This window comes from Crassostrea angulata, chromosome 3, assembly GCF_025612915.1.
Source record: "Crassostrea angulata isolate pt1a10 chromosome 3, ASM2561291v2, whole genome shotgun sequence".
Classification (NCBI taxonomy): domain Eukaryota; kingdom Metazoa; phylum Mollusca; class Bivalvia; order Ostreida; family Ostreidae; genus Magallana; species Magallana angulata.
This window is the reverse complement of record NC_069113.1, coordinates 16,240,398-16,265,310: the sequence shown is the minus strand read 5'-3', so window position 1 is coordinate 16,265,310 and position 24,913 is coordinate 16,240,398. Positions and strand designations below refer to the sequence as shown.

The following is a 24,913-nucleotide window of genomic DNA, read 5'->3' as shown; positions in this document are numbered from 1 at the left end:
TTATGCTATCCTTTCCTGTGTGTCTCTTTCTCAACTGGCCTAACTGATAAACGCAACTTAATAAATGAAAAAAAAGAAAACCTTATAAGCTCGTTAACAGCATGCGGTCGGTTCGAGGACAACATCTGTTTGTTTGGCCCGACAAGAAAATTATAATTTCTAGTATACTTAACCAGAAAAGTTTGGAGGTGGGACAGTAGGCTGCAAATTTAGGTCAAGTACCTCCCCCCCCCCCCCAGGTTGCTACGTGCCTGTTTTTGAAGAAAAAAAAACTAATTTGTATCGTTCAGCGTCAGTTAAGTATATTCAATGTCCCTTGCTCAACCCCTGACCCGAGGAAGGACATTTCTTCGTTAGGGATAATCTTACACTGGATTCTAACACCAACAAATGGTCAAACGTTTTTGTTCTCGGTGGCGGGACATGCCACAAACAGCTTTAATTTATGCACACATTTATGAATGATCTTGCTCAATTTTCGGATAAAATCATACATACCCAGAAAATATGCATAATATTAATTCCAACTCAGAATAAGAGTTTATGATTTCATCATCCTACAGCAATACAATCTGAACATTTCCCGAATTAAAATCACATTACTGCAAGGCACTTTAATTCTCGTCATTTAAACAATAAAATGATTTCTGTGGTGATTCATACGGGATATGAAGATAGCGACATTGCATAAAAAGTTAAACACCCGCGTTCCAGCAATGATCGCCACTATTCGCGTTTGAGAAGTGGACATGCATAGACATGGATGTATGCTATGCCTGTCCACTTCTCAAAAAAATATTATTGCTACCTTCATAACTTGTATGAATCATCAAAGAAAGCATTTTATTTTTTAAATTTACATCTTACTTTTAACTAATTAATAAATTGATTATAAAAAGTAAGTAAAATTTACTAAATTACTATTAATGTACTGTCGTTCATTAATTTTCAATCTAAAGTTGAAAATGATAACATGACAAATTAATTTTATTAATTTTCAATCTAAAATTGAAAATGATTACATGACAAATTTTAATTTGTCATTTTATCATTTTCAACTTTAGATTGAAAATTAATAAAAGACAGTACAAACATTAGCTAAAAGAAACAGTCAAATCGTCTCCTGTTAGACTTTGAGTCTTACATCTTCATAATTATTTCGTAAGTCCGTGATTTTCTTAGGTCGCTGTAGGTTTCAACCAATCGATAAACAGGGCGTGTCGATTTCAGTCCTGTCAGTTTCTTGTCAGCTTAAACCCCAATCGATAAACGGGCGTGTAAATTTCAGTCTGGCTGTTTTTTATTTATAAATTAGGCCTAGCTGACATTGTAATCTACTGTTTTATACCATAAGACATAAAAATGGTGAAAAAGAAAAAATATATATCAAGTTCTAGTAATTTGCCCAGGTCTATTTGAGTAAATGAAAAATGTAAAACAATTTTTGGTCAATCTGATGTCCGGTAGTGATGGTCAATGAAAAGGGTTTTCTAAATGGTATGATATCGCGGTTGAGTGAATAATTAAATTATGGGCACGTGAAGTGTGAATATGTGAATCAAATAGAAATACATATATACGTACCCTAATTAAGAAATTTTATGTAACGGAATTAATTCGGATAAAAAGACTATAGACCAGTTAATCGCGCAAGGTAGTACTGACGCGCCGACACCCACCCAGAGCTAGGGGGACGCAGAGGATAGACCACCGCTCCGAATCGTGTCATGGAACGTGAACAGAGGTCTGGAAAAGAAGTTAGGTGAACATGAGTTTTGTAAACTTCTTTCTTCGTATGACATTGTATTTTTATCAGAGTGTTGGGTAAACAGTGAGTCTACTTTAGACCTGTCTCATCTTACTCAAGGTTATGCGTCCTTTATGTACCCACGTACCAGAGGCAAAGGGGGTGGAATGGTAATTCTGGTAAGAGACGAACTACTAGCTCACTTTTCAGTTTGTAAATATGTTGGTGACAGTATGGTATGGGTAAAACTGTCAGGTATATATAAAAATGACGTTTATATTTGTTTTGTTTACATTGCACATGAAAACAGTGTATTCTATACTACTTATGATATTGACCTTTTTGACACTCTATTATGCGATATTGCGAAGTACAGTGATATGGGTGTTATCATATTAGCTGGAGATTTTAATAGTCGTGTGGGTGAATCAAAAGATTATGTTGAATATGATATTTTGGCTAACAATTTGTTAAATAACATGCCTGCATTTTTGTCATATGATAAGGATTATACTTGTTCACGTAGATCGGAAGACAAACATGTCAATAATTTTGGTCGTAAATTACTCGAATTATGTCGAGCCTCTGGTCTTAGAATATGTAATGGCAGGGTTTCCGGGGACACGCGGGGCAAATATACATTTTTTAACCATTTAGGTTCGAGTGTCATAGATTATGTTTTAGTTGGTAAGGATGATTTTGATGCCATCGAGAGTTTTACTGTTAAAGATTTTAATGAATGGTCAGACCACGCTCCAGTTGAAGTGTGTATTCATAATGTTAAAAACTACCAACGCTATGACAATCATAACATTTTCTGTAGTAATGTAACGGCAGGCATTGTGTACAGATGGAATGAGGAAGCTTTTGAGTCCATAAAATCTATCTTACACAGTAAAGTGTCTGATTTTTACAGTCTTTTTGAAAAAATGGACTGTGGGATCCTTAGTATAGATCAGGTTGTAAATAATTTCACTAGTATATTAAACAGTGTTTTTATGCCTTTTTGTAGTGTATCCAACTTTTTAGGTGGTTCGTCTATTGACATTAAGTCTTCCAGTAGTAATAAGCCATGGTTCGATGACAAGTGTAAAGAACTCCGTAAAGTTTATAAAAGCTCCTTACGTATTTTTAATTGGGAAAGGTCTGTTCAAAATCGTATCACTTTATGTGAAAACAAACGTGTCTACAAAAAGCATGTACTTAGAACTAGAAATAGGTTTGTCAGACACGAAGGTAATAAACTCAACTATTTAAGAAAGCACAATCCCAAACAGTTTTACAAGATTTTCAAGAAAAGAAAAACAATTAAAAGCTCTTTAGATTTAGATGCTTTTTATCAATATTTTAAGAGTGTTTGTAATGTAGATGAAAATATTGTAGACATTGAAAGTCCATTTTTTGAGCAGAGGAGTACTGATACTGTTTTTAGTGAATTAGATAAAGCCATAGATGAGGAGGAATTACTTTCAGTATTAAAAAAATTAAAATGTGGTAAAGCTGCCGGAACAGATCACCTGTTAAATGAATATTTTGTTAAATTTAAAGAGTTTTTTTTACCAGTTTTAGTTAGACTTTTTAATAAAATTTTGGATGCAGGTACTTTCCCAAGGAGCTGGTCTATAGGTGTAATAATTCCACTTCTTAAAAAAGGTAACACCAATGATGTAAACAATTACAGGGGAATAACTCTTGTTAGTAATCTGGCAAAAATATTTACCACAGTGTTGAACTATAGATTACTTCGCTGGTCTGACGACAATGGTATCATAAGCGATGCGCAGTTTGGGTTTAAGCCAGGTCATAGTACCACAGATGCCATTTTTGCACTTACTAGTTTAGTATCTTTATATTTGAAAAAGAAAAAGAAATTATATTGTTGTTTTGTTGATTACAGAAAAGCGTTTGATAGTGTGAATAGAAACAAGTTATTATACAAACTTGCTACAAATGGAGTCACGGGAAAGTTGTTAAGTATTATTAAGCATATTTATTGTGAGTTAAAATCATGTGTCAGATATAAGTCTGAACTGTCAAATTATTTTTCGTCAACAACTGGACTTATGCAAGGAGAGGCTTTGTCGCCTTTTCTTTTTTCATTATATATTAATGATTTTGAAATGGATCTTATTCGAAGTTGTTGTGAACCTGTTGACTTCAGAGACCTTTCGCTTTTTCTTTTAATGTATGCTGATGATACTGTGTTAATAGCTAATTCAAAGGAGAGTCTACAGGGTATGTTGAATCAATTGTATCAATTTAGTAATGATTGGAATATTGGTGTGAACACAGATAAAACTAAAATAGTTGTTTTTCGACATGCGGGTAGAATGTGTAAAAATGATTTTTGGACCTATGACCAAAAGCATGTTGAGGTTGTTAATTGGAATCAATTTGAATTTTAATGGGAATTTTAATGTTACACAGAAAACAATTGCAATGCAGGGTAGGAAATGTATGTTTGGTATTCTAAAACTATGTAATGAAACTTATTTAAATATTGAGACTAAATTAAGCATTTTTGACACCTATGTATCTAGCGTTCTTAACTATGGCTCCGAGATATGGGGTTTTCATTCTGGTGATGAAATAGAACGAGTTCACACAAATTTTTGTAAAAGAATTTTGAAAGTTAAAAAATGTACGTCAAACTTTATGGTTTATTCAGAGTTAGGTCGTCTACCTATGAGTATTATACGTAAATTGCGTATCATTAAGTATTGGTTCAGAAAATTGTATATTACGCAATGTATATGAGGAAATGGTCTCACAGTTGATACCAAATACATGGTGTTTTAATGTCAGAGAATTATTAGTATCTCTGGGTATGCATGAAGTCTGGCTTTCACAAAATGTGGCTAACACTAATGTTTTCTTAAAAATTGTAAAGCAGAGGTTGTCTGATTTTTTTATTCAGGAAAGAGACGCATTTTTCGAGTCATCCTCTAAATGTTTATTGTACAAGTATCTGCCTGACACTTTTTCGTTACAATTTTATTTGAGTAAAAATATTCCGGAAAACCTTGTTGTCCTTTTAACAAAATATAGACTGTCATCGCATATGCTTTTGGTAGAGCAAGGCCGTTATAATGGAACTGTCAGATCGATGCGTATCTGTAAATATTGTAATTTAGGTGAAGTCGAGGATGAATTCCATTTCATACTTATCTGTCCATTTTATAAAAGTCTACGGGTATTGTATTTAAAAAAATATTACAATGTTTAAGTTAGTTCAACTCCTTGCCATTCATAATCGCAAACAATTGTGCCATCTCGCAATGTTTCTGCGTGAGGCAGGTAAAAAACGGGATGTCGGATAACTAGTACATCCAACTGATGTATTATTACTATCACTATTATTATTAATATTACTATTATTATCATTATTATCATTATTATAATCAGATTTATAGGGTCTCTCCTCCTATGAATGTACATGTATGAATAATATTTTTTTAGAATATTGTTTAACGTCAATAGCGAACTGTTTGATTTTGATTGGATAGAGTGTAGCATTATATATTTATAATTATGTACATATGTTTCAACAGCTTATAATTCATTTGAATTTAGCCAATAAACAATACAATACTCTAACAATCTTTAAGTAAATCGCTGTGGTAATGGGTAATGAGCGCTGAAATTACATGTGTTTGTGTATTTGTGTTTATTGTTTTACTCAACCACTGAACCTTACCGACCTTGGCGAAAATCATTTATGGGTGAAAAGGATTCAATATTGTCGTAACACAGAACATCTCCTCATTTCAAAGCTAAAGTACTCGATATTAAGAAACACAAAGACCCCGAGTTGTCGCTTGGGCGTTGGATGTGGCCATTTTACCTATTTTAGAACGATTCTCGTGTTTAATCAAAGATTTAACTTTAGAAAGAATTAAGGAAGTGCGTTGGAAAGAAATAAATCCAACATAAAACATAGCATGAGAGTATTAATATATCTAGAGACCATGAATTCTTGGATTAAAGCAAGTGCGATTCTAACTATATGCATGTTCTTCTAGCCCAAAACTACGAAAGCCGAATAGGGCCACATAAAAATATATTTTAATCTCGTAATTACGAGAAAAGATCTCGTTATTACGAGTTAATTATCTCGTTATTACGAGAAAAGATCTCGTTATTACGAGTTAGTTATCTCGTTATTACGAGAAAAGATCTCGTAATTACGAGAAAAGATCTCGTTATTACGAGATAATTTTCTCGTTATTACGAGAAAAGATCTCGTTATTACGAGAAAAGATCTATATAAAATGGTGCGTTTCTGAAAAAGAATTCGACTGGATCACACTTTAAGTCTATCTTTTTCATTCCAGAAACGTTGATTCAATTTTGATCAATATTTAAAAATACCAACGATCATTATTCATAAATTTCTACATATCAAAATGATTGGATTTGACATTTTATCTGGTATTAATAAAAGGAAAGAACTTCATGTAATTTTTCTATTCAACTTATATATATTACAATCCCACTCCGAAGTAAATACCAGGTAGTCCTATAGTCGTAAAAACACAGTTTTATTAGTTACAGATCACTTTAATGACTATATAGTTTCAGTCATGGATATGGATACACAGGATTTACACGAATTTGTGTTTTATATGTTCATACACAACCTACATGTATATTGAAAGTAATTGATTTTATATATAAACATTTTGGAGTCTGAAAAAAAATAACACGTATCCTTCTTAATTATTGACATATAGTTCAATGAATTTTTTAATCAATTTGCTTTGCTAATTCTTCTGAAATTTCTTTAAAACTGCTTGGTCCGATTTGATATCAAATTATGCGTTTTAAACGATGATCACATGTGCTAAGTAAGTGTATATTAATAGACATTGCAGTAGTTCATACACTTTATATAAATAAAAAGAATAGAATAATGAAACGCGCCATTTCAAAAACAGGTCTTTTCTCGTAATTACGAGATAATTAACTCGTAATAACGAGCTCTTTTCTCGTAATAACGAGATCTTTTCTCGTAATAACGAGATCTTTTCTCGAAATTACGAGATCTTTTCTCGTAATTACGAGATAATTAACTCATAATACGAGATCTTTTCTCGTAATTACGAGATCTTTTCTCGTTATTACGAGATAATTAACTCGTAATAACGAGATAATTAACTCGTAATTACGAGATCTTTTCTCGTAATAACGAGATCTTTTCTCGTAATTACGAGATAAAAATATTTTTTTAAGTGGCCCTATTCGTCTTTCGTACAAAACAGTCAGTAGTTCTGAAGTATTGTAAACCCAAAGTAATGTTATAAACGAAATAGAGTTACTGCTCTTCCTTTGCTTTAATTTGGTCTACGCTAATTTTTCATTGTTTTAAGAAACATCCCTCACTGAGGAAAACAAGAACCAAATTGACTCAAGCGTAAAAAAAAAAAAACCAAACAAACAAAATTGAAAAAAAAAACCCACAAAAAAACAAAAACAGCCGCAACACATATCTGTTCACAAAAGCTTTTGTTCTAAAAAGGAAGTGTGGAAATCATACTAGTAACCTATAGTTTTCCATCTCTTCAAAAATACCAGTCTCTTAACAATTTGAGCGGAAACAGGAAACATCCATTTGCTATTCGTTTGTCAGAACAATACTAGCAAAAAGGAAGACGCTTTGAGAGTCATAGAAAATGGCAGACAAAGTCGACGTCAACACACCACTGAATGCAAAAATAGCAGAGGAATTATACTTTAAAGCACAATTTGAAAATGGAAGTGAAGAACCACATGTCGCCATAGAATGCGGCTCGGGTGACGACGTGAGTTTCACGGGGCTGGGCAAGGAAGAGCTGATGAAATATGCCGACGACCCTTTCTGGAAAAAAGTTAGGCTGATCATCCTGATCGTGTTTTGGGTAGGATGGCTCGGTATGCTGGTGGCTGCTATTGTCATCATTGTCCTGGCACCAAAATGTCCCTACCGACCCGACCTAAAATGGTACGACAAGAGCACTGTTTATGAGATCTTCCCCAAATCTTTCCAGGACTCCAACCCCAAAGCTGAAAAGGCAGACACCAGGAGAGGAGATGGAGTGGGAGACATTAACGGTATGTAGGAAAATTTCATCTTACAAGTCAATGGTTGCTGATCCGCTTCGCTCTACATAAACAGGGTTTGTGTAGAGCAGAGCGGATCAGTAACCCTTGACTTGGGAAGATGGGAAAATTTGTAAAAGTCAAATGTTTGCTTTTCGATTCCCTCACTTATTTAAAGATATAATTTACACCCCCCCCCATCTTTTTTCATAATTAAAATCATTAGTGACTAACATGTGAGTTGTTTTGAATCTGTGCCACTAAATGAACATCTTCGCTAGCCAAGGGTTTTCGGTCCACCAAAAGATGCTGAATGAAATTATGGGTTTGTAATATATAACCTGAAGATAATTCGTCACTGCAGCTACTTTTACGAGAACTTTTCATTTCATTCACAATGTTTGTTGTAAAATATTAAATGAAAAAAAATTATACAATTATTTTTTTTATCATGAACTACTTATTTGACATCTTTCATTTACAAAAAACTTTGATTCACGAATAGAAAAGTCGCTTCCATAAGTTAGCTAACATCACACAAAATCAATTCTCACTGGAGACTATGATTTTGTTATTTCATCTTGATCCTGAGCTTGATCAGTTATGAGATGTTTTGTAAATACCAGATGGCTGTCTTTAAATCCCAAGCATAATATATATTTTTAGGAATTCAAGCTCGTTTGGAATATCTGAAGGATGTTGCTAAAAGCAAGATTCTTTACATTAATTCCTTGTATGAAAGTAGAGATGAGGACCGTCTGGCCATCACCAATCACATGAGCATAGACCCACTGTTCGGAACGATGGAAGACTTTGACATGCTACGGAAAGTCACGAAAAAATTGGAAAGTACGTATTAATGTCGAAAAGGTGACACAAATGTCGAGAGGAAACTTTACGCTTGTCGAAGAGTTTGAAGTAAAATTTCCCCATCTGCTTCAAACAGCAATTAGACTAATTTAAAAAAAAAAACAAAAAAACAAAATGGTTTTAAGTTGAGGTCATGGGATAAACATTATACAGTCTGAATTGCTTTTTTTTATTTAAAGAGCCGCAGCAAAAGAAAGTTTAGAGAACAAATACCTTCTAACAGAAAATAATTATATAAATAGTGTCTGTTTGGGAGGGTAACAGTTGAAATTGACACCCCGAGAAAACCATTGTCAACCGACGCGATTCTGAAATGTAGGAGTTTGCCGATGTTCAATACACGTAAAAATTTAATGTGATGAAATTAAATTTTAAGTTTTGTCTTTTTCTAATAGTGCGTTTGATAATGGATTTCATTCCTAACCACACTGGAAAGTTGAACAAGTGGTTCAAGAAGAGTCAGATGAAAGAAGGAAAATACACCGACTACTACATCTGGGCAACTTGTGAACCAAATAATAATACATACCCAAATAACTGGGTACTGATTTTTTAAACTGAGTTTTTAAACTTCCCTTTTGTATCTAAAACTTCCTTTTGTATCCATTAGGGAAGCACAACACACGCTAATGCTCGACACCTGTCTAATCCTTCCTCCATATATAATTCAGAATTTATATAGAACATTTGTTATCCGTTGCATTTTTTAATGATAAAAAGCAAGTTTCAGTTCCTTAGCTCATTGAAACAACAAGTATAACCCTTTATAATCTTAATATCATAATACATATAGTATAGCAGTATGCAAAATTATGATAGATGAGTGTCAAAGGAGGACGAGCGTGGACGTATGACGACACCAGAAAGGAGTGCTACTTCCATCAGTTGGAGAGCGACAAGCCAGATCTAAACCTCAGGAGCGCAGACGTCAGACAGGAACTTGAGGTGTGTATGAATAACTACATGTATATCATTTGGAAAATCTGAAACAAGATTTGCATCAAAAACATTATAAATAGAAGTTTGTTCTTTCTATTTTAGAGCATCTTGCGTTTCTGGTTGGGCCGAGGAGTGGATGGTTTCCATGTCCAGAATGCTCAGTATCTGTACGAGGACGAAAATCTGGGGGATGAAACACCGATTACTGGAAAAACAGGCGATGTAGGGGTTCTTTCTTCATATCGCACATTAAAACTGAGAAATCCTTAAATTTGTAGTGCTTTTTATTTTTCTTTTTTTCATACAGAATTACACTGATTTTGAGCACAACCAGACCATGAACCATCCAAAAAATTTGAAGATACTGCAAGGCTGGATGAATGTGTTGGAGTCGTACAATACCAAGCCAGGCAGAGAAAAGGCTCTTATTGTGACGGCTAAAGATGATCTGAACACAACCATGGAGTACTTTGATGCAGGGGTCACCATTGTACGAGTCACCCCATTGTCTGACAGTGGTGCTTCGTTGGCTGAGGGTAGTGTTTCACTGACTGAGAGTAATGTTTCACTGACTGAGAGTAATGTTTCACTGACTGAGAGTAATGTTTCACTGACTGATAGTAATGTTTCACTGGCTGAGAGTAATGTTTCACTGGCTGTGAGTAATGCTTCACTGGCCGTGAGTAATGCTTCACTGGCTGAGAGTAATGCTTCACTGGCTGAGAATAAAGTTTCACTGGCTGAACGCATGGAGACCAAACTGAAAGAGTTAATATCCTTCAACAGAATCGGATTGATGGTGAGCTACTCACTCCTCAGCTGTTTATATGCTATTATTTAAGAAAATATGTAAGATAATTCACCATCCACAAAACTTTCCAATATACCTTAAGTTTGGAAAATGAAATGTCTAATTTATTGAAGCATTTGATTTACAGTATAGTGATAAAGATTCGAGTCGTTTGGCCAGCCGAGTCGACGTCAGTCCAGAACAAATTAAAGCTTTGTTGACTCTACAAGCCACTCTGCCGGGAGTTCCGTTTAACTACTACGGTAACGAGATCGGAATGACTGACCACCCCACACTGTCTGCCCCTAATAAGTACAGGACTCCAATGCAGTGGAACTTTAAAGGAACAGGGTTCTCCAAGAACACCCTATGGTTGGAGCGTAATGCTAACTACAGAGAGTTTAATGTGGAGGTAAAAGAAATTTTTTTGAGATATCAGAGTTTGAACATTAAAATTTGGTCAGTGGAAAATTAAAGACTAAATACTATGATAAGTTATAGCAAAATTTGATTTGGTTTTTCTGGTCATGTTTATTTTTTTATGTGTTGAAAATAATCATACAATGAAAAGATGTAATATGTAAATATTTGAATGTCTTGCATTATACATTTACAGACTGAAAAGGGCCATCAAAATGATTACTCTACATTGATGGTGTACAAACGACTTCAGGAACTGAGAGAGAATGAGTCCTTCCAGTGGGGAACAATGAGTGTGTATAGAGATGGAGACCTCCTGATGTACACCAGAAAGGCCGATGGATTCCCGGGATACCTGGTGGCCATTAACCTCGGAACCAGTAAGGTCACCGAATCTTTCCATGCAGCCACCGGAATTCCCAAGGAAGTCAAGGTGGTCTTCCATACTCACAAGGACGACAACAGCGCCATCAGTTTGTCGGATACTTCCTATATACTGGATCCAAGTCATGCAGTTGTTTTCAAATATAATAGTGAATAATTGTTTGTGTATGATATACATGTAGATTTGAAGTTTACATGTATGTAAATATTAAGTACCTTTCAATATTGATACCTTAATCTTAATGTCACAAACTGAGACATGAAATTGCATTTCTTATACTGGCTTGTTTATGCCAAAAACTGACCAATAATGTTGTTTAAAAATAAAAAGAACAATAAATATGAGGTTTTACATGTTGTTTTGAATGTAAGGTGTGTACGCAAGTATAGAACAACGCCTTTTTAATAACCAAGAACTGCGCAGCTGCCGACTTAAACTGAAGACATGAAAAGGGTTTATTGGTGTCCACTCTACAACTATTTAACGAAGACGAGATTAATCATGCACATCCAAGTTGTAACTTTTTCTCAAAATAGGGTACCATATTTTTAAAATGCCTGTCAGAAACTATCAGTTATTTTAAAAATTACTGACATTCAAATTCAACTGATGTTCTGTGCTGAATGTTCATATAGCCGGTAAGAAAACCGGATTCCCGACCTGACCAGACAGTGTAAATCCGCTTTTTATACGAATATACACATTCTTGGAACTTTTGAGACATGTGTCATGTTGTAAAATTTGAATTTACTGGGTGGGTGTAAATACAAAATTTACAACATCATGTTGTAAATTTTGTATTACACCCACCCAGTAAATTCAAAATTTACAATATGATACAAAATTTACAACATCATGTTGTAAATTTTGTATTTACACCCACACAGTAAATTCAAAATTTACAACATGACACATGCTTTAAACGCATTATATAAGTAGCCGTGTTTAGTTTATTAATAAATAAGATTTATTCAAAATGCATTTAATAAACAATGTTTATATACTGTTAGATGTTTTAGTTTCTATTTTTGAGGTTTACTATGCGTTAATCATTTAGTTTTCGATCAAAACATTAGCTTCAATAAAGTACGGACTGCATGTACATTTGCTCACTTACTTGTTTAATAGAAGGTAGATGAAGAAAGAGGTGAACACAAAGTGCTAAAGAGTACTCCAGTATGCATGAAATTGAAAGAGCACAATCTACAGAAATAAGTAATCTGAGATTCAGATACTAAATATCATTTCATTATGAAATAGGCGCATACATTAACAAACTATGAATTCTTAAAACCTAAAACACTCAAAAACTGATGTTAAAGTGACAATTCTAAGAGCAGCGGAAAAAAATGATGTAAAATGCAGCCCCTAGATAATTGAACCCCCCCCCCCCCCAAAAAAAAAATAAAAAAAATCCGGAACTTCTCTCTAATTTGCATCATCTTAATCTTTAATAAATTTAGCTCCTCTCCACATTTCAAACCTTTTATGAGCGCAATAAGGTCGGTTTTCCTCCTTCAGCTGGTCAGTGTTCTATATATTTGCGATATAAGAAAAAATATACCTCACTGTGCTCTTATGTATCTTTTAAAGGTACAATGTATATAAAAGTCAATTTGGTCTTCCCATTATAAAGTGATTTTGTTTACCTGCATGGTGTGAATTTGCTTACTCGTCTGAACCAGGCCTGTCACGTGATATACATTTATAGTAAGCGTGTTCGATGTTTCTATATACATTTATGTCTTTAACCTTAATTAATTTATAAAGTCTATAAAAAGGGGTCGCCGGCATAATGTTTAAACACGGGACGTCATCTTTTCTTTGATCACGATATATTGTAAAATGAAGGCTACCGGTGTAAAGAAAAACATTGAAATTCTTATACCGGTGTAACGACAAAAAGTGCCCCCCGTAAAATTTTGACCGAGAGTCATTTTTCCGTCGTTACACCGGTAATCTTCATTAATGCATTGCTATAACGCACTTTGAAAAATTACGCATTTTGATTTTTTTTTCAAAGTGCGTTGCCACAATGCATACGTTTTGACAATCGCCGCAGAGTGAAGATGTCAAAATTATCTGTGGTTCAGTTCACCACTATAAATTAAATAGTTGTTTCAAAAACATTAAACTGTATACTAACTTGAAATCTTGTTTTGTAACGATTATATATGCGTCATCTGAGTGTGCTCTTACGGTAAGGAAAATTAATCGGACACAAGGTTCTGCAATATAAAAGATTGAAGACTGTGACTGAAAACCCTTAATAAGGATTAAGCAACAGCTTTGTGTCCCATACCACTTAAGTATGCCAACTGGATGATATTCCGGTGATAGCAAAGTGTTAAAACCCCAGTCATTTATGAGTATACATTTAAAACACTTGCGAGGCACATATAATGTATGTTAATTAGGATTAAAAGCAAGACGTCAAATCTCCTCAACTAAGGATTACCACATTTCGATTTACTGTAATGCACACAATCACTGTTATTAACCTGAGTATGAACGGTTATCAATTTCATACACCCGCAAAACATATCGTGTAGTGTACTTCTGTCTCGGAATTTGGCAAATTCTTACAAAAATGGATGTAACAAAACCGTAATGTTTCGTATCTTTTAACGAATTTGGACTACGCCAACAATGCTTCAAACATCTCAATTCGCTGTTATTGGTTTTCAACAAGAAGTGCCGAGAGCTCAAACATGCAACGGAAACTTCAGGATCCACCGTCTGGCAACGGACACAGATCTGAGAGAACAAATGAAATGGTTCAGAAACACAAATTTCCCCGAGAAGCGGAACCCTATCATTACTAACCGGATATACGGTGATCTCCGGCCTGGTGGTTTACTAGAGAGACAGAGGACATTCGCGGGAAACACGGCATATTCATCCACAAAAGATGTATTTGCGATTTCAGGTACCAAAATGGACATGGAACCAGAAAAACAAAGCAGACCTAAGCTGTGGTCTCAAGAGGTATCTAGATCGTTGCCGACTGTGTCCGAGTGCTTTACCCCTCCGTCCCTCCCCACTCGTCCGCCTCCTAAGCGAGCCAATATTTCTATCAGGAGATCTCATACAACAGCCGGCGTTGGCATAAAAGAGAGGCAAGACAAAAAGTCAAAAATCCCTCGAACTGCTGACAGTAAATTACCCCAACTTATAAGGGAAATCACCGAGTCTGACAGAAACAAGGCTACCCAGACTAGTGCTAAGCGACCACCGGGAGGATGGCGGTCTCTCGGAAACGAAACGCCAACTGGTCGAAACACTGCGCGAGGAGCAGACGACAGAGAAAACGTCCCGAAATTCCTTCCGGAGGTCCAAAGTGCCCGAGAGATGAACAGGAGAAATGAGTCTGTTCTGCCGGTAGAACCTCTTCCGTTTATCCTCACCCCATCCACAGCGGCTGTTCCAGGTACCACCTTCACCCCCGCCAACACCTTAGCCTCGAATCAGACCCCAGAAAGCAGAAATACCAACAAATCAAGGCGCGGTCCTATACCATTTCGGAATGCCGCCCACAGTACTTTTATTTGACACAAGAATCTAAAGAAACACATTTTAGTCTTTTCCGCCTCTTATGTGAAAATTGTAAAATTTTCGAAAACGAAAATGCGATAAATGGAATTTCGATGGCTCCAACATCATGTGCACTTTCTTACAGCACCATCCGATGCCTGATATTTGTTTTCCTTTGGCAACAGCCACAATGAAATCCTATATCATTATCCTTCATTAATAGCATCCCATGTCTATGATTAAATTGAACCTCAAAATTAGCAGTAGCATTAGTTCAATATCGATCAGAGACGTATATACTAACAGAAGTTAATACATGTATATTTGTACATCCCTGATATCTATGAAATCAAAAATTTAAGTTGTTTTTTCAAGATGTTGTTTTCTTTATAATAAACTTAAAAATTTTCTTAATGTCTCGTTTATGTTTTTCTTAGTTTACCATTTACCTGATAAAGTTTTGAATTAAATAAAAGCACAAGTCTCATATGTACATAATTATATTTTTATTATACTGGACATCAAATCATCAAGCATCTTATGTCATGAGAAATTTTCTTTTTTCTTTACACAATAAAAAAGCAAGATCAACTGTTTGGTCCTCATATTGTGTTTGTATTGGATTGACAATCAGATACATGTACGCGTAACTGGAATCTTTGCTCTCTTTATTTCTGGAAACAGCAGAGTTCCATTCTAAAAACTTAGCAAAAATCAGCGAATTGCTATGATTCCACATTCCAACAGTTTCTCCAGCTTTTTTGCTATGTCTGGATTCTTCAAGTGCCTAGGAAAATAAGCAAATACTTATGAAACTTCAAAGTTTTAAATGTTTTAATTACTTGTAAATAAATATAATTATTATTAAAGTTTTTTTTTAATTAAAATTGTATCAACCGGGGTGGTACTGCAATTGATCTTGTTTGACCTGCCATGATATAGTATCATTCAGAGTATATCTTTCAGAATTCTCTTCTTTTTCCAATCTTTTTAATTCATAATTTCTAAATATACTTACAAATTTACTGCAAAGAATTTACTCAGTATGCAATACCAAATAAATTATGTCTTTACTGAAACATCCAGGTATAGTTGGCAGTTAATATGAGAAATGAATAGGGCTTCAAATGCTACTCACTCTTTGAATGCATTAGGATCTTTCTGCATTTGTTCTAAGATCAAGCGCATGGCTGGGTCATTGAGGATAGCTTGAACCTCGGGATCCCCCATTGCACGTCTCCGGACGGCCTCAGGATCATTGCCTTCAGCCATCATAGCATCCCGATACCCCTTCTGGGCCTCCTGCAAAAGCAAATTTTAAAGCGCCTTTAAAATACCTTTGAATGACATCATGTGATTGTTGCTATAGAATATGTAGTATCATTATGTAATGAACATTGCAGATGTCATGTATGAATATTGTATACACATATTGTGTTGACATGTACCTGTGATCTTTTTTAAAAAATACTGAATACCAGTAAATCTCATTGGATTACAGAGTAAATTTAGAACCGTAATTCAATCAAAATTCTGATTTAAAATGTGTATTTTTGCAAAATTTATTGTCATGTAGATATCCCATACAAGTATATTACTGTACTAGAACTGCAAAAATTCATACATATTCTCATGATTATGGTACATTTTTCTGACTTAATTACAAGTTGGTCTGTTTGAACATAAAATATCAGCTGGGCTGCTTCATTCTTACCTCAGAGTTTGGATCAATCTCCAGAGCTTTCTGGTAGGCACTCGAAGCCTTTGTCGGTTCCTTCATTGCCAGCAGAATGCTTCCCTTCCTGAGGTAACCTTTTACTGTTCAAATCAGACAGACATGTAGTTCAGAAGACAGTTTTTCTACTGAATTCAGTTTCAAGGAATGGTAAATCACAAAACATTCTTATGTAAATGGCTTTTTCAAAATAATATACGTCATGGATGTGTACTGCATTTATATAAGTTTTAAAATGTTTTGAAAAATTCTTGATAGGAGCACAATGTTACACAATGTTACACAATGTTACACAATGTTACACAATGTAATAAATATGAAACTGCAATGAAAGAGTCAGCAGATTTTACACCATTAAACAGAGAACCTCAGGTTTCAGAAATTTTTTTTGATTCTGTTTATGACTTACTAAATTTAGGATCCAGAGCAATGCATTTCTCACAGTCAGCCAAAGCAAGATTGAACTCCATTAACTTTGTGTAGCAGGCAGCTCTATTGCTGTAGATTTTGGCATCATCCGGGTTGCGCTTGATTGCTTCATCATAATGTTTCTTAGCCTCAGGATACTTCCCTTTAAGAAAAGCATCAAATTATCTGTCAAATTATCTGTCAGTAGGCACATTGTAAAATTGTGATATCTACATGGGACATTAGTGTTCAAATTCATCAGTCTGATTGAAACTTATTAAGGCTCTTATCTAATTCAAAGACAACATTTGGTAAATTTGAAATGATTTGTTGACGTACCATCTTGGAAATATTTATTTCCCTTGTTCTTTTCTTCCAGTGCCAATTCAGGATTAACGTAAGCCAAGCGTTCCTTCTCCTTCATTCGTTTGTCAATCTGAAATAAACAGTAAGAATTATTCCATTGTGTTGTTCAATGTAATTACTGTACAGTTACATTATTATGTACATTTTTTCTTTACATTCAGATCCATGAATAAACTTCAAGTTGCAATATTGCATACATGTTCTCAAAGAACTGCTTCTAATATAAAGGTATCTGCTCTATTTAAATAGTATCATTTAAAAATAAAATATCTCTATTATATGCTTAACCGAAAATGTCTGATAGTCTTCATATTAGTCATCATTGTCCAATAGTTGTTTATCTGTGATGTCACTAAAATGACAACTTCTCCTTAAACAAATGGGTTTGATAAGCCTTAAATTTTTAAAAAATGTTTTAATTGAATCCTAAGTTACACTTACTTCTAGGATCAATTTAGAAATTTCAGGTGTTCGGTGCTCTGATAGGGACTTGTTCAAATAGCGCAGGGCACTCTCGTCATCATCCTTTTTCAGGTAGGCCTTCCCAGCTCGAGCTAAAGCTCTGTACATGGTAAAATTGAAAAAAAAATTATAACAGAGAAATAACAGAGATATGAGAAATGTAACCTGAGGATTCATACAACTAAAGGGTTTTTCTTCATTACTTTTTGTTATAACATTCAAAATATAAATTGTGAGATAATTCAACACATCTCTTGTTCATTGTTTAGTTTCAGTTGGTGCATGCAAGAAGTTAGAATCCTTATTGTGGTCAAGGAATCCTTTACTTAAACGGCCAACAGACAATTTTACATTTCTAAATATTCTCTCAAAAAGCAGTTTTATTTTCAATACCCACAAAGTTTCAGGAATCATGTATGTATAAAATGTATTTTCTTTTAAGAAAATGGAAAGAAAAAAATTGCAAAAGATTGTTACTTTGCTATCAGGGTGTAGTCAGCTCGATTTTCACGTCCTATTTCTACAGCCTTCTCACATTCTTCTATACACTTGTCATAGTTTTCTTGTTCAAAGTAGACCGCTGGAAGAAAAATGTGTTGAGACTTAAAAAATATGTAAACTTTGCTTTTGGTACAGCTTTGATATTGACTCATATTGTTAGAGACACAAGGGCATAGGCACCAATAAACAGTAGCTGTAGTGTTTCTCTCTTGAAAAATATTTTGAGTTGACAGAATGCGACCTCGTTTCTCATCTAATGTCCCAGCCTCAAATCTATGGTTATACCTCAAATTTATGCACAATTCTTAATTAGTACAGTAGTTTCAAAATGGTGGGGCCTAATATTACAAACCCATTTATGCATCAGTTGTAAAATAGTAAGATCTGATTGGAAGTAAGATAAATATGGCATATGCTTTTGTACCTACAAATTTCAAATTTGGATTTGTGAATCTTAAAAATACTTGTATCACTTTCAAGACAAAGTAAATATGAAACTTTTCATCAACTTTTGAGAATGTCCTAAAATGTTTGAAAAATTTCCTGAAATAATGTGAAATTAAATCATATTTTTTGTTACAAACTTGAACTTCAATCAAAGTATCTTGACTTCCCACCTGCTCTATTATTGCGGAATGTGATGTTGGTGGGGTCTAGTTCAATGGCCGCAGAGTAATGACCCAGTGCCACCTCAAAGTCTTTCTTCTTGTATGCAGCATTTCCTCTCTCTTTCTCCTCAAGAGCCTGACATGAAAGAAAGAAAACAACTGTAACAATCCCATACAACACTAAGATTTCTCAACAGGATAAAGGTGATGTACATGGACACCAGTGGTTCTCTTTTGTTAATATAGCTCTGTCCAGTGACATCACCTTTGAATTTACTTTGTCTGAACTACTGGGGGCTGAGGAGTCTGGGGAATTGGGGTTAGGAGATGAGGCAGATTTAGAATCAGCGGAAGTTTGAGGCGGCGGCGAATCTGTTTCCATCTCTTCACTTTCGTCCTCCCCTGTAAATGCTGATGGCGTGGTGATATCAAAACCAAGAAGTACACCAAGAGTTGTAATTATTCTCGGATCCACCATATCTCTGAGAAGAGTACAAAATCAAAACAATTAATTTAAGCTTAAATTATTTTCAAAATCACAATTCTGACAAATAAAGAACATGGTAGAGAAATTTCATTCTTAATTTTTTTTGAGAACTCACTGAACATAAAATAATACTAGTATTTTATAGAAGACATAAAAACAAGAATTCCAGGAAGCATTCCTATGTAACAAATCTATCTCTCTTACTTTAGATCATTGGGATTCTCCTTTAGTTTTTCTATCATTTGACAATAATCAGGCTGATTAAGATATTCTCGTGTTTTAGGGTTTGCCAGTAGCTTTGCCATCATATCAGGAGCTGCAAATGGACTGGATATTGGCTGACTATTCCCTGGACCTGCAATCAAGATGTGTACTGTAGTTCATATGATCATTAAACCAGCACATTATTACTAATAAATACCTAATAAATCAGTAACAGAGACCTAATGACTAGTAATAACAATCAAACAATGAATTTTAAAAGAAATCAACAGTTTCATATAGAATCAGATGCTAGTTCCCATTACATATCTTTCTAATAAGGCTTTAGATTTTTATTGTTCACATGACAATTAAAATATAAAGATAACTAAAAATCAATAGTTTTATTCATTGTGCATTCAACACATATAATTTCAACATTAAACAACCTTAGAAGTTACAATAATACTTGTTCTCCTTCTTGAAATGACTGGCAAAAATTACAGTAAGCTGTTATTTTTTTCTTTTCAATTTATACTAATGATTAAATTATTTTCCAATTTATGTATAAGAATTTAACATGAAATTTAAGTAAAACAGCTCTTTCATGAAGACTAGATATTAAATAGCCAAAAATTGTACACATATTTTTTACAAAGAATAATGTCAACACATTCAAAGAAAAAAACATCAACTATAGTAGCTTACAAAACCTTGCATACTTTCAAGTCAAAACCATATTCATGTAAATAACAGTACATACTAAATTCAAATATCTATAAGGAATATCAGTCAACATGATACATACAATGTTACAAACAACCCCTTTGACTCTGGTTAAGCTTTTTAAAGCAAATTATACTTTGAAGCTATATTACACTTCTTGTGTAGTCATTTACCTGTAAGGTGAGATTTAGCATCTTCCATTCCCTCTTTCAGAGCAGCATTATCTGGGTTTACCCTTAATCCATCGGAAAATGCTTCACAAGCCTCCTCAAAGCGATAAAGTTTAGACAAAGCAGCACCTTTCCTTGAATATCCCTAAGTAAGGTAGCAATAATAAATATTGAATATAACATTAAACAAGAGGCCCATGGGCCTTATAGCTAGCATGGGTAACATTATTTCTATGAGAGGGCAGAGGTTAGCAAAAGTTCAACAAATTAGAGCATTGTAATGATCCTGTAGGAATTAAAGCCTTGCTATGTAGTAGAGTTTAAACCTGTTTATTAAATTTTTTACTCCAAAATGACTTGCCTAATGTGATTGAATGATTGTTTTTTATGTAAAATTTGAATTTCTCATATTTCACCATTTCTATGTGCAAGGGCAACAGATATAACTAGCTTGAATGTGCATATTTTTGTATGCTTGCTTAGTTTAGAGTTGTCACAGTTAAAACATTTTTAGGGAACAGCATTTGGGGAAATTTTTCAGATTGGTTTTGGGCTTTTCATTTAAATTTTATTATATATTAGACTGTGGAATCTTTAGAATTCAAGGTGGCTCAATTTTCGTGGTATTCGTGGGTAGCCCTACGCCATGAATTAACATCCTCAACAAAAACAAATTTTGAAAGAGTTAGTTTTCTTACTAAAACTGAAAAGTTTTCTTACTAAAACTGAAAAACCGATGCATCCACGAAATAACACCCCCACGAATAAGCAAAATACCCACAATCCACAAAATTTGGCCCCCGTGAATTTTAATTCTACAGTATATCAAGTACATGTACACTGAAATTCAATCTTGTGAATTAAACTTAAAAAACACCTTATTTGTTTCACTGAGTTCACATATCACATACTGTACACCAAAAGGCATGACTGATAAGATTTTTCACATGTGCTTGAGGACAGGACATCCTTCCTGGTGTAGTTGATTTCTCTAGGAATGTATTTAGAGCCATATACAAACCTATACCCTTTCAAAATCTTACAATTTACTGAAAATCATTTCCTCTCAGTGTTTTTTTTTTCACCATTTGGGACTGGGGGCTGTGGCCCTTTCAATTGAGATATTACCACAAAATGGGACAATTGGGAAAAGTTGTTTTATTGATTATAAGGAATTTTAATGATTTCTACCATTTATTCAAAACTATTTAATTAAAGCACAATGCTTCTTTTTCTAGAATTTTTAAAATCTTTATTATTCTGTTCAGTCTTTCTTGAAAATTTTGACAACTTGTACAAAGATTTCTTTTTAAATTACAATTGGGAATTTGGGTTCAAAATTGGGAAAATATTAGGAAATTTCTGATTGGGACTGGGGCCAAATTTCGGCCCCAAATCAGGCCCTAAAAAACCACTGTCTTTGTATATTTAAAGAAGAAAGGTATGACACTCTGTTTGATAACTGTAATGGATGTTAATTCTAACATCTTTCAATCACTGTGGTATGAAATTGATTAGAATGTAAAAAGACTCTTTGGATGTTAATGTATTACAAAATGCCACTGAAAAATGTTTACTCCCGTCACAGCTATATATATAAAATGTTTTAAATCTGCTGTTTAATATCCTTAGCTACTGTCTGTAGGATGATCTGCAGACTACACTTGTAAAAACCATCTTTTGATCTTTTTAGTCATATGATGCGAATGGTATGTGCATTTCTTATTTCAGACTCCTTTCTTTAATAATCAATAAGAGCTCATAGTCACAACGAGCTTAATCCCTGTGACTCAAATGATAATGTTAAAAGTCAATGACATTGACAGAGGCCAGACACATTTTGATTAGAGAAAGTCCACTTGAGCCACATCACTCAGGTGAGCTAAAAAACAGTCATATTTATGGAGCACATTTGGGCAATATTTTAAAAATAGAAATACATATACCTGTAAAAGAATTACAACTGAAATAGATGAAAGGGAAAATATCCAAGATAATTTCATTCCCACATTATCATTTTTCACTTGGAAAAATTCACATGAATAAAAACTGATTTCTTACAGAGATTTTAATTAGGGATGTTGACATCTTTTCTTCATTTGAAAGTCACTTGGAATACCTCACACAATTTTTTTGTGTTATCATCTGGGTCTGTTGCAATACAAAATCCCCATGGACATCACATTTTTTAGCCTTGTATTGAAACCCGATAAGCTAGAGGGAGTGTTTCAAAGGAGAAATATTGGTCATACTTTTAAAAGAACATCATTTGAACCCTGAGATCTTTATAAATATTGAGTAATTAAGCAAAATGTGGATCAAGGATATCTTGGAACAGAGTATAGAACTTTCTATACTGATGATTTACACTTTGTAAAAAATCTGATTTAATGACGTCAACTCCATTAAAATTGAAATTACACATCTATCAAACTATCATAGAGTTAGATTATAAAAAAATGGTTACCTTTGCCCATTCTGGATTCAGCTGAATAGCTTTATCTGCATCTTTGATGGCCTCTAGGTATTTCCCTGCATGTGTTAGGGCTGCGGAACGGTTGCTGTACAGAACATGATTATCTTTGTCCAAGTCAATCGCTGCTGTATAATGTTCAATTGCTTCTTGATACTTCTGCTGATTCAATGCCTCATTTCCTTGAATTTTGAGAGCTTCTGCCTAAAAATTTTCAGGGCCAATGGGGCGAATGTAAAGTTTTCCCATTGTAAGTTCATTTTTTGGTTAGTTCACTGTTAAGTAGTACTATTTTTCATTGAAATAGTACTTAAACATGCATAAATTTATACAGAAATACATAATAAAGGTGTTACAAACATACGATCACACTTTCATTTCTAATATTTTTCTAGAACATGCGATAAATAAATTTCATATTAAACTCGGGCTCGGGTAGGGAACACGTGCGAAATTTTTGACACCGGTCGAAAAATCTCGCATGCGCCTAAGTCAAAATATTTCCTCGGCATTTAAGTTCTTTGTGATCTAAAAGAACGACTATTTTTCAAGCCATTCTCGCTTATTTCGTCAATACATACCTTCTTCTTGTTTATGTCAGCCATGACTTCTCGAAATTTCTCTGAATTACTTCCCTTCTGAGAGATAAATGTATGGAAGCCTGTTTGACAACATCACGAGAAAAAATCGAATATTGTGACCGAGTTTCGTAAAACGATTCAAATTCGTCGTTTCGAATTCGATATATAAACTTTAAGAATGTAAAACTCGGCTGATAATTACGGATAAAAAAAGTGATAAATGTATGGAAGCCCGTTTGACAACATCACGAGATAAAAATCGAATATTGTAACCGAGTTTCGTAAAACGAGTCAAATTCGTCATTTCGATATATAAACTTTAAGAATATAAAAATCAACTGATGATTACGGATTAAAAAAAAAAAGAAGCAAAAAATGATGAAAGAGTTACAGAGACGTTGTGAAAGCCCAATTATATAGTTCATTTTCGTGGGTTAAAAAATTCCGATGAAACGCATACCTTTTGTAAGATATAATGCAAAAATTTGGGAATGAACAATCGAAAATAAAACGTATTGCATGACCTGCTGTAAAAAGTCAGTCGCAAACGTTATACATACATACCAGTACACCGCCTGTATCAGGCATGCCCCGATTTGGTTATTAATTTTCCCGCCTCGAAAAAAACAAGTGCGCGTCATCAGATTATGTTCATATAAAATATTGCAAGTGACAGTGAATGAAACAAAGCTTTTCGCTTTCTCTTATCAAATAAACCGTAGTGTTGTGATTTTTCCCCAAATATTTTAGTTGAAGAACAGTATGCTTAAATGCATTGTTTTAACACAAAGCTACGATTTTTTAAATAATACATAGTAGTTTAAGTCTTTCGTTTGTCGCATGACGTCATCGTGAGCATTCCGGAACATTTTACCGTTATCGGTTTTAGAATTCCGGTTTTCCGTGTTTTATGGTTTGTCATATTTCTAGAAATAAAGTTTAACTGATGTAAAGTAAAATGGGAATAATGTTTAACAACTTTGAAGTTAAGTACTTAAAAAATTTAGTATGACAAAATTAATACCCCATTCTCTTTTAATTGTATTATATATTTTATAATTTCAACATGTTCAAAGGGGGATTATTTTACGATCGATCGAAACGTAGCAATATTCAGTCTGATAAAAACCATTCCTCTTCTCTTTTCACTCGTTAGGGACAAGTGCTGACGAGTGTAAGGGAAATTGGGTGGTTTTTATTTGGACTGAGTTACATTGTCTTTTGAATATGCACGGAATGCACAAACTGACGTCACATTTATTTATGATCAATATATTAAAAAAGCATCTATTCTATATTCAATCAACGAACAAAAGTTTGCGTACCCTGTCTACTACATTGATAACTGAGAAGAAATTCAGAGAGATGTATGAATATTCACGATTGGAATGCCTTCTTTGGTCTTCCGTACGAACAAGAGATATATGAATAA

At 34.1% G+C, this 24,913-nt stretch overlaps 2 protein-coding genes across 3 annotated transcripts; one reads left to right on the top strand and one right to left on the bottom strand.

Moving 5' to 3' along the window:
* The first annotated feature begins 7,374 nt into the window (after positions 1-7,374).
* LOC128175858 (neutral and basic amino acid transport protein rBAT-like) lies at positions 7,375-11,573 on the top strand. Its single transcript, XM_052841715.1, has 8 exons — positions 7,375-7,837; positions 8,492-8,674; positions 9,091-9,236; positions 9,515-9,640; positions 9,737-9,856; positions 9,942-10,433; positions 10,573-10,836; positions 11,041-11,573. Exons 1-8 carry the CDS (start codon positions 7,420-7,422, stop codon positions 11,383-11,385), a joined length of 2,094 nt encoding a protein of 697 aa, XP_052697675.1. The 5' UTR covers positions 7,375-7,419; the 3' UTR covers positions 11,386-11,573.
* Positions 11,574-15,252: 3,679 nt separating this feature from the next.
* On the bottom strand, positions 15,253-23,628 carry LOC128177715 (stress-induced-phosphoprotein 1-like). Of its 2 annotated transcripts, none has more exons than XM_052844540.1 (13): positions 23,482-23,628; positions 22,895-23,104; positions 20,431-20,572; positions 19,535-19,685; positions 19,109-19,325; positions 18,853-18,979; positions 18,212-18,314; positions 17,714-17,834; positions 17,246-17,342; positions 16,908-17,069; positions 16,478-16,581; positions 15,902-16,065; positions 15,253-15,550 (listed from the first exon to the last, which is right to left on the bottom strand). In XM_052844540.1, exons 1-13 carry the CDS (start codon positions 23,503-23,505, stop codon positions 15,478-15,480), a joined length of 1,695 nt encoding a protein of 564 aa, XP_052700500.1. In that variant the 5' UTR covers positions 23,506-23,628; the 3' UTR covers positions 15,253-15,477. The 2 variants fall into 2 exon arrangements, with proteins under 2 accessions (XP_052700500.1, XP_052700501.1); XM_052844541.1 differs by having other exon boundaries at positions 19,121-19,325.
* Positions 23,629-24,913: the final 1,285 nt, after the last annotated feature.

Coding starts and splice junctions, on each gene's coding strand:
- LOC128177715 (XM_052844540.1), bottom strand. CDS start 23,505: ATGGCTGACATAAACAAGAAGAAG. Junction 18,980..19,108: donor CAGACAAAGTAAATTCAAAG/GTGATGTCACTG, acceptor CTTTCATGTCAG/GCTCTTGAGGAGAAAGAGAG. Junction 16,582..16,907: donor TGCTCTGGATCCTAAATTTA/GTAAGTCATAAA, acceptor TGATTTGAACAG/TAAAAGGTTACCTCAGGAAG.
- LOC128175858 (XM_052841715.1), top strand. CDS start 7,420: ATGGCAGACAAAGTCGACGTCAACACACCACTGAATGCAAAAATAGCA. Junction 9,237..9,514: donor ATACATACCCAAATAACTGG/GTACTGATTTTT, acceptor AAATTATGATAG/ATGAGTGTCAAAGGAGGACG. Junction 10,434..10,572: donor TCAACAGAATCGGATTGATG/GTGAGCTACTCA, acceptor TTTGATTTACAG/TATAGTGATAAAGATTCGAG.